General features: G+C 47.0%; 1 protein-coding gene across 2 annotated transcripts in view; it reads left to right on the forward strand.

Moving 5' to 3' along the window:
- The first annotated feature begins 153 nt into the window (after positions 1–153).
- The window catches only part of LOC128771314 (myosin heavy chain, fast skeletal muscle-like), a 9113-nt gene continuing 359 nt past the window's right edge, over positions 154–8907 (forward strand). Inside the window, exons 1-37 of one of the 2 annotated variants that reach the window (XM_053886671.1) lie at positions 154–360; positions 427–570; positions 656–812; positions 895–922; positions 994–1102; positions 1175–1267; positions 1347–1410; positions 1487–1585; positions 1657–1760; positions 1848–1986; positions 2087–2205; positions 2286–2435; positions 2519–2689; positions 2774–3077; positions 3163–3236; positions 3313–3400; positions 3481–3598; positions 3664–3787; positions 3892–4028; positions 4122–4377; positions 4459–4701; positions 4783–4959; positions 5035–5180; positions 5262–5352; positions 5431–5820; positions 5904–6030; positions 6131–6249; positions 6329–6525; positions 6657–6840; positions 6905–7070; positions 7145–7269; positions 7385–7693; positions 7757–7960; positions 8045–8170; positions 8400–8570; positions 8652–8756; positions 8833–8907. The exon at positions 8833–8907 is cut by the window's right edge and continues 21 nt beyond it. In XM_053886671.1, coding sequence (XP_053742646.1) covers positions 154–360; positions 427–570; positions 656–812; positions 895–922; positions 994–1102; positions 1175–1267; positions 1347–1410; positions 1487–1585; positions 1657–1760; positions 1848–1986; positions 2087–2205; positions 2286–2435; positions 2519–2689; positions 2774–3077; positions 3163–3236; positions 3313–3400; positions 3481–3598; positions 3664–3787; positions 3892–4028; positions 4122–4377; positions 4459–4701; positions 4783–4959; positions 5035–5180; positions 5262–5352; positions 5431–5820; positions 5904–6030; positions 6131–6249; positions 6329–6525; positions 6657–6840; positions 6905–7070; positions 7145–7269; positions 7385–7693; positions 7757–7960; positions 8045–8170; positions 8400–8570; positions 8652–8756; positions 8833–8907 — 5640 coding nt within the window. Of the gene's footprint in view, positions 361–396; positions 571–655; positions 813–894; positions 923–993; positions 1103–1174; positions 1268–1346; positions 1411–1486; positions 1586–1656; positions 1761–1847; positions 1987–2086; positions 2206–2285; positions 2436–2518; positions 2690–2773; positions 3078–3162; positions 3237–3312; positions 3401–3480; positions 3599–3663; positions 3788–3891; positions 4029–4121; positions 4378–4458; positions 4702–4782; positions 4960–5034; positions 5181–5261; positions 5353–5430; positions 5821–5903; positions 6031–6130; positions 6250–6328; positions 6526–6656; positions 6841–6904; positions 7071–7144; positions 7270–7384; positions 7694–7756; positions 7961–8044; positions 8171–8399; positions 8571–8651; positions 8757–8832 lie in introns of both variants that reach the window. The other variant, XM_053886670.1, reaches the window with a different exon arrangement.

Raw genomic sequence — 8907 nt, forward strand, 5'->3', positions numbered from 1 at the left:
CCAAAGTTTGTGCTCGAATCAATGGTCGCCCATATGTCTGGCCAGTGACAGGACGCTCCATAGCTCCACAACCCCATGAGGGAAATGTAGGGATAATTGAAAAACTGAAGAAATTGTGGTTGAAATGTGTCTCCACAGACACCAGCCGCCGCCATGAGTACGGACGCGGAGATGGCCATCTATGGCAAAGCTGCCATTTACCTGCGTAAGCCAGAGAAGGAGAGGATCGAGGCTCAGAACAAACCTTTTGATGCCAAGGCAGCCTGCTACGTGGCTGACGCCAAGGAGCTGTACCTGAAGGGTACAATCATCAAAAAAGATGGTGGCAAAGTCACCGTCAAAGTCCTGGACACTCAGGAGGTCAGTGACTCTACGCCACTTATCAAAACCGATGAGCTCAGTTCTCATACTTGCTTCTTTTTCCAGGAGAGGACAGTCAAAGAGGACGATGTTTCACCAATGAACCCTCCCAAGTTTGACAAAATTGAGGACATGGCCATGATGACCCACCTCAATGAAGCCTCTGTGCTGTATAACCTCAAAGAGCGTTATGCAGCATGGATGATCTACGTAAGAGACCTGCAGACAAAGTCGTGTGGATGCCAATGAAGTGCAAGGAAAGTAACGCTGGCTGTTCATTTCACATCTCTGTCAGACCTACTCTGGGCTCTTCTGTGCTACTGTCAACCCCTACAAGTGGCTTCCAGTGTACGATGCTGAAGTCGTCAGTGCTTACAGAGGCAAGAAGCGTATGGAGGCTCCTCCCCACATCTTCTCTGTCTCTGACAACGCTTACCAGTTCATGCTTACTGGTATGTACAGGACACAACTCTCACATTCATGGTATATTTCCGAGGTCTGACAAGATTGTTCTTCTGTTGATTCTTGCAACAGACAGGGAGAACCAGTCTGTCTTGATCACGTAAGTGTTTCACTTGTTGAGAGATGTTTCCTTCACGCATGACATTCTTATCAAGCTCTTTCTACACCCAGTGGAGAATCTGGTGCTGGAAAGACTGTCAACACCAAGCGTGTCATCCAGTACTTTGCCACCATCTCAGTGGGTGGTGACAAGAAGAAGGAGAGCTCTGGAAAGATCCAGGTTTGTGACAAGTTACATGGAGAAGGACGAAATAAGACGAGGTCTGTTGACTAAAATAAAGATTCATCTTAGGGTTCCCTGGAAGATCAGATCATTGCAGCCAACCCCCTGCTGGAGGCTTATGGTAATGCCAAGACTGTGAGAAATGACAACTCCTCCCGTTTTGTAAGTAAAGAACATGCAACATACATCAATTGTATTCAAAGGAGAATGCATGGATTTAATATTGCTGTCCGCCAAATAGGGTAAATTCATCAGAATCCACTTTGGCACCACTGGCAAACTGGCTAGTGCTGACATTGAGACTTGTAAGTAGCAAAATCAACTTTGAAAAGTTTAATGGTCAAACTCTGAAACACAGAAATGTGTCGCTATGAAATCTAGATCTGCTGGAGAAGTCCAGAGTGTCCTTCCAGCTCCCAGATGAGAGAGGCTACCACATCTTCTACCAGATGATGACCAACCACAAGCCAGAGCTGATTGGTAAACATTGTTCCTAAATAATTGGATCTAAATCAGAGTTTCAAATTTCAATGTTAGAATTTATCTTCTAGATCTGGCTCTCATCACAACCAACCCCTACGACTTCCCAATGTGCAGTCAGGGTCAGATCACTGTGGCCAGCATTGATGACAAAGTGGAGCTGGAAGCCACTGATGTGAGTATCATACCATTTATGAGTCAAAAACAGAAATTTCCTCTGTCATGAAACTGCATAGTAAATTCTATACAACGATCCAAACAGAATGCCATCGATATCCTGGGCTTCAGTGGAGAGGAGAAGATGAGCATCTACAAAATGACTGGTGCCGTCCTCCATCACGGCAACATGAAGTTCAAGCAGAAGCAGCGTGAGGAGCAGGCAGAGCCAGATGGCACCGAAGGTAAGGGTTCTTCATTGATCACTCATTTCATCCTAGAGACAGGGCCTCAGTATACTGACAGAAAAACTACCAAAATTCTCCAATCCCAAATAATATCCAGATGCTGACAAGGTTGGTTACCTGCTGGGTCTGAACTCTGCGGACATGCTCAAGGGTCTCTGTTATCCCAGAGTGAAGGTCGGCAACGAGTTTGTCACCAAGGGACAGACTGTTCCTCAGGTGGGTCAACATTGTTTCCCAGTAAATAGTTTGTCATCTATCTAATGGAACATGATTCAATCATGAATTTTCTTTATCAGGTGAATAACTCAGTGACTGCCCTGGCTAAGTCCATCTATGAGAGGATGTTCTTGTGGATGGTCATCCGCATCAACCAGATGCTTGATACGAAACAAGCAAGGCAGTTCTTCATTGGTGTGCTGGACATTGCTGGATTTGAAATCTTTGATGTAAGCCTTTATTGTTTGACTCCAAGTAGCCTCGATAGCAATGGCTCATTTCAAATGAGAAACAACACATGGTTTGTGCACAGTACAACAGCATGGAGCAGCTGTGCATCAACTTCACCAATGAGAAACTGCAGCAGTTCTTCAACCACCACATGTTCGTCCTGGAACAAGAGGAGTACAAGAAGGAGGGCATCATCTGGGAGTTCATTGACTTCGGTATGGACTTGGCTGCCTGCATTGAGCTGATTGAAAAGGTGAGCAGCAAACAAACTATATCACTGTCTGTGAGTGACCTGAATTACTGTGAGACTGAAAGAAAACTCTGGTGTCCTCTTTAGCCCATGGGCATCTTCTCCATCCTTGAAGAGGAGTGCATGTTCCCCAAGGCTACTGACACCTCCTTCAAGAACAAGTTGTATGACCAGCATCTTGGCAAGAACAGAGCCTTTGAGAAGCCAAAGCCAGCAAAGGGCAAGGCTGAGGCTCACTTCTCCCTGGTTCACTATGCTGGAACTGTGGACTACAACATCGCCGGCTGGCTGGACAAGAACAAGGATCCACTGAACGAGTCTGTTCTCCAGCTCTACCAGAAGTCTTCTGTGAAACTGCTTGTGCTGTTGTATCCACCTGTTGCTGCTGAGGGTAAGTGATAATGAATGGAACCTAACACACAAAAGTTGTGAGTAATGCATGTATCATGACCTCCTACTTCACTGAACCATGACAGAGTCTGGTGGTGGTGGCAAGAAGGGAGGCAAGAAGAAGGGAGGCTCCATGCAGACCGTGTCCTCGCAGTTCAGAGTGAGTATGATCTGAGCTCATAAAATATTTCAACACAGGAAACTGCTCATGAAATGGAATAACTTGAAACCTGCAGGAGAACTTGGGCAAGCTGATGACCAACTTGAGGAGCACCCACCCCCACTTTGTGCGTTGCCTGATTCCCAACGAGTCCAAGACTCCAGGTAAAAAGAATGACGTGTTTGTGATTGCTATTTTCTGGGACACAAAAGATCGGTGGTCAATGAACATGGCACTTCTTCAGGTCTGATGGAGAACTTCCTGGTCATCCATCAGCTCAGGTGCAACGGTGTGCTTGAGGGTATCAGAATCTGCAGGAAAGGTTTCCCCAGCAGAATCCTTTATGGTGACTTCAAGCAGAGGTATCACAAGACTACTGTCTCGTCATTTTCCTGCAGGTCAGAAACACTGTTGCCTTTCATTTTAGATACAAGGTGCTGAATGCCAGTGTCATCCCTGAGGGTCAGTTCATTGACAACAAGAAAGCTTCTGAGAAGCTTCTGGGCTCAATTGATGTTGACCACGACCAGTACAGATTTGGTCACACCAAGGTAAATACTGATACGATTGAATTGCTCTGGGTCATTTACTCAATAGGCGTCAGTGACGTCTGCCACTCTGGAATGTATACTGAGAGATACTTGTTCTTTCCAAGGTCTTCTTCAAAGCTGGTCTGCTGGGTACTCTTGAGGAAATGAGAGATGAGAAGCTTGCAGCTCTGGTCACAATGACTCAGGCAATGTGTCGCGGTTACCTCATGAGAACGGAGTTTGTGAAGATGACAGCAAGAAGGCATGTCTACCGCAAGAACATCCAACACTTTTTAACAATGGAAACTCAGACAGACATACTAAATATTCCTGTGATTTGATTTTGAACGTTCAGAGATGCCATCTACACAATCCAGTACAACGTGCGTTCCTTCATGAATGTCAAGCACTGGCCATGGATGAAGGTGTACTACAAGATCAAACCTCTGCTGAAGAGTGCGGAAACCGAAAAGGAGTTGGCACAAATGAAGGAGAACTACGAGAAGATGACATCTGACTTGGCAGCTGCCCTGGCTAAGAAGAAGGAGCTGGAGGAGAAGATGGTCTCTCTCCTGCAGGAGAAGAATGATCTGCAGCTGCAAGTCGCATCCGTGAGTACGACTGAAACCTGCGCAGCTTCCATGGTGAAAGCTCACTGATGATCTTCACCATGTTCCTGTGACGAAACCCAGGAATCAGAGAATCTGTCCGATGCTGAGGAGAGATGTGAGGGTCTCATTAAGAGCAAGATTCAGCTGGAAGCCAAACTCAAGGAGACGACTGAGAGGCTGGAGGATGAAGAGGAAATCAATGCTGAACTGACTGCTAAAAAGAGAAAGCTGGAGGACGAATGCTCTGAGTTGAAGAAGGACATTGATGACCTTGAGCTCACCCTGGCCAAGGTGGAGAAGGAGAAGCATGCCACAGAGAACAAGGTCTGTAAATAGGTGACTTTCTAAACATTGGCATGCACGATGCAAAAGTGTGAACTGATCATATGAATCCCTGTCTTTTAGGTGAAGAACCTGACTGAGGAGATGGCTTCTCAGGATGAGAGCATTGCTAAGCTTACCAAGGAGAAGAAGGCTCTTCAGGAGGCTCATCAGCAGACCCTTGATGACCTGCAGGCAGAGGAAGACAAAGTCAACACTCTGACCAAGGCCAAGACGAAGCTTGAACAGCAAGTGGATGACGTATGTTACACACGGAAGCGAACGAGCAATCGAAGGGAATGAAGTTCATACATCTGACCGAATGTCGTCACACAGCTGGAGGGTTCTCTGGAACAAGAGAAGAAGCTGCGTATGGACCTGGAGAGGGCCAAGAGGAAGCTTGAGGGTGACCTGAAATTGGCTCAGGAATCCATCATGGATCTGGAGAATGACAAGCAGCAGTCTGAGGAGAAACTGAAAAAGTAAAACTACATTCCCTCAAGGAAGAAAAATATAATAAATGTGATGGTCACTATTCATTTGGGCATCAATTACTTCTACAGGAAGGACTTTGAAATCAGCCAGCTGCTCAGCAAGATTGAAGATGAACAGTCAATGGGTGCTCAGCTTCAGAAGAAGATCAAGGAGCTGCAGGTAAGTGATGACTTGCAGCACTGTCTCAGGCACAGTGAAAACTCCAGTATGGTGTCTTAAAGAGACATTTGTGAACAGGCTCGTATTGAGGAACTGGAAGAAGAGATTGAGGCTGAGCGTGCTGCTCGTGCCAAGGTTGAGAAGCAGAGAGCTGATCTCTCCAGGGAACTTGAAGAGATCAGTGAGAGGCTGGAGGAGGCCGGAGGTGCCACCGCTGCTCAGATTGAGATGAACAAGAAGCGCGAGGCTGAGTTCCAGAAGCTGCGTCGCGACCTTGAGGAGTCGACCCTTCAGCATGAAGCCACTGCTGCCGCTCTGCGCAAGAAGCAGGCAGACAGCGTAGCTGAGCTGGGAGAGCAGATCGACAACCTCCAGAGAGTCAAGCAGAAGCTTGAGAAGGAAAAGAGCGAATACAAGATGGAGATTGATGACCTCTCCAGCAACATGGAGGCTGTTGCCAAAGCAAAGGTGAACCACTCTTATGAAATGAATATGAAATAGAAGGAAACGGTTGTAGAGCTATTTGACCAATGCCCCGTCTTCCACCATAGGGTAACCTGGAAAAGATGTGCCGCACACTTGAGGACCAAGTTAGTGAACTGAAGACCAAGAATGATGAAAACGTCCGTCAGCTCAATGACCTGGGAGCACAGAAAGCTCGTCTGCTGACAGAAAATGGTACAGTTCACCAAGCAATCGGCATCATCCCAAGAACACAGCCAATGATGTTGCCTTTTCCCATGTTGCGCATTTCTTATGCCACTTTCTTCTCCACAAGGTGAGTTCGGCCGCCAAATTGAAGAGAAGGAAGCTCTCGTCTCCCAGCTGACCAGAGGAAAACAGGCATTCACTCAGCAAATTGAGGAGCTCAAGCGACAGATTGAAGAGGAAGTCAAGGTAAAGAAGTCTCAACACTGAATGAGGCATGATTTTGAAGTGACCTCAGTCAATTCCATGCTCTTATACCTCTCTGTAGGCCAAGAATGCTCTTGCCCATGGACTGCAATCTGCCCGCCATGACTGCGATCTGCTGAGGGAGCAGTTTGAGGAGGAGCAGGAGGCCAAGGCTGAGCTGCAGCGTGGAATGTCAAAGGCCAACGGGGAGGTGGCTCAGTGGAGAACCAAGTATGAAACTGATGCTATCCAGCGCACTGAGGAGCTCGAGGAGGCCAAGTGAGTAGGAAGAAGCGGAATATCAAGTGAACCGACATTTAAAAAGGAACTATCATCACAATATCAAACAAGAACGTGCAACATTTAGGTTCATTTACCACACTGTCCATTGTGACATTTCAATAATTCAGGAAGAAGCTGGCACAGCGCCTCCAGGAGGCAGAGGAGCAGATTGAGGCTGTGAATTCTAAGTGCGCTTCTCTGGAGAAGACCAAGCAGAGGCTCCAGAGTGAGGTGGAGGACCTCATGATTGATGTGGAGAGGGCAAATGGACTGGCTGCCAACTTGGACAAGAAGCAGAGGAACTTTGACAAGGTAAGGTAGAGAAACAAGGAAAAGTGACGTGTTTGATGTCAAACTCATGCACATTGTGAATCAGGTTCTGGCAGAGTGGAAGCAGAAGTTTGAGGAGGGTCAGGCAGAACTTGAGGGCGCTCAGAAGGAGGCCCGCTCTCTTGGCACTGAACTGTTCAAGATGAAGAACTCTTATGAAGAGGCTCTGGATCAGCTTGAGACCATGAAGCGTGAAAACAAAAATCTCCAACGTAAGTGATTTGATCGACCTTTCAGCTGCAATGCAACATTTGACTGTTGGTCACCAATATATTTGTTCCTGCAGAGGAGATCTCAGACCTGACTGAACAGATTGGTGAGACTGGCAAGAGCATCCATGAGCTGGAGAAGGCCAAGAAGCAGGTTGAGACTGAGAAGTCTGAGATCCAGACAGCTCTTGAAGAGGCTGAGGTACGACATGAAGACCCATGAAGGGCGAAGTAGTAGATAATGCAACACAAACGGATCTAGGACCTTAATGCCACCGTTTGTTTTTTTTTTTGTTTGTTTGTGTTTTTTCCATTAGGGAACTCTGGAACATGAGGAGTCCAAAATCCTCCGTGTCCAGCTGGAGCTCAACCAGATCAAAGGAGAGGTTGACAGGAAGCTGGCAGAGAAGGATGAGGAGATGGAGCAGATCAAGAGGAACAGCCAGAGGGTGATTGACTCCATGCAGAGCACTCTGGACTCTGAGGTCAGGAGCAGGAATGATGCCCTGAGAATCAAGAAGAAGATGGAGGGTGACCTGAATGAGATGGAAGTTCAGCTGAGCCACGCCAATCGCCAGGCTGCTGAGTCCCAGAAGCAGCTGAGGAACGTCCAGGCTCAGCTCAAGGTATTTAATGCTGAGAAAGCTGAGAACCTCCTTTGATGCTCATGCAAACCTGCCCCTGAACAGGACGCTCAACTGCACCTGGATGATGCTGTCAGGGCCCAGGATGACCTCAAGGAGCAGGCTGCCATGGTGGACCGCAGGAACGGTCTGATGGTGGCAGAAATTGAGGAACTTAGAGCTGCTCTGGAGCAGACAGAGAGAGGCCGCAAAGTTGCTGAGCAGGAGCTGGTCGATGCCAGTGAGCGTGTTGGTCTTCTGCACTCTCAGGTGAGCAGGAGTGCAGTTGAGATTCCGTTTTTTAAATCATGGGTGAGTCTTGATGTGATATCTTGTCTTTTATATTGCCCTTAGAACACAAGCCTTCTGAATGCCAAGAAGAAGCTTGAGTCAGATCTGGTCCAGATTCAGAGTGAAGTGGATGATACAGTCCAGGAAGCAAGAAATGCCGAGGAGAAGGCCAAGAAGGCCATCACTGATGTATGTCTGCTTAATAACATTCAGCATTAGTCATTTTATTTTGTTTGTTTGCTGCTCTATTAGCTATAATGGTATGAAGTACATAGAAAATACCAGCAGATCACCCTGATCACCCACCAACAAAGATCTTGTCACCAATGTTGGGCCCCAGTGATTTGATGCCTTCATCTGAGCTCATGTATTATATATGATATTAATGAGCAATATGTTTTTTGTTACCAACTTCCAGGCTGCAATGATGGCTGAGGAGCTGAAGAAGGAACAAGACACCAGCGCTCACCTGGAGAGGATGAAGAAGAATCTGGAAGTTGCTGTCAAGGACCTGCAGCACCGTCTAGATGAGGCTGAGAATCTGGCCATGAAGGGTGGCAAGAAGCAGCTCCAGAAACTGGAATCTAGGGTAAAGGGATTTTACAATGCGACCATGTTCAACACGAAATACTCAAAATATATATATTCAACCCCATTTGTCTCAATAAAGGTGCGTGAGCTGGAGACAGAGGTGGAGGCAGAGCAGAGACGTGGGGCTGATGCTGTCAAGGGTGTCCGCAAGTATGAGAGGAGAGTGAAGGAGCTCACCTACCAGGTATGATAACCTACTTCTTTTCAGGAAATGCATGAATAAACACAGCACAATAACTGACTTTTTGTTTCAACAACAGACTGAAGAGGACAAGAAGAATGTCAACAGGCTGCAGGATCTGGTTGACAAGCTTCAGCTCAAGGTTAAGGCCTAC

Source organism: Synchiropus splendidus, chromosome 14 (assembly GCF_027744825.2).
Source record: "Synchiropus splendidus isolate RoL2022-P1 chromosome 14, RoL_Sspl_1.0, whole genome shotgun sequence".
Taxonomy (NCBI): Eukaryota; Metazoa; Chordata; class Actinopteri; order Syngnathiformes; family Callionymidae; genus Synchiropus; species Synchiropus splendidus.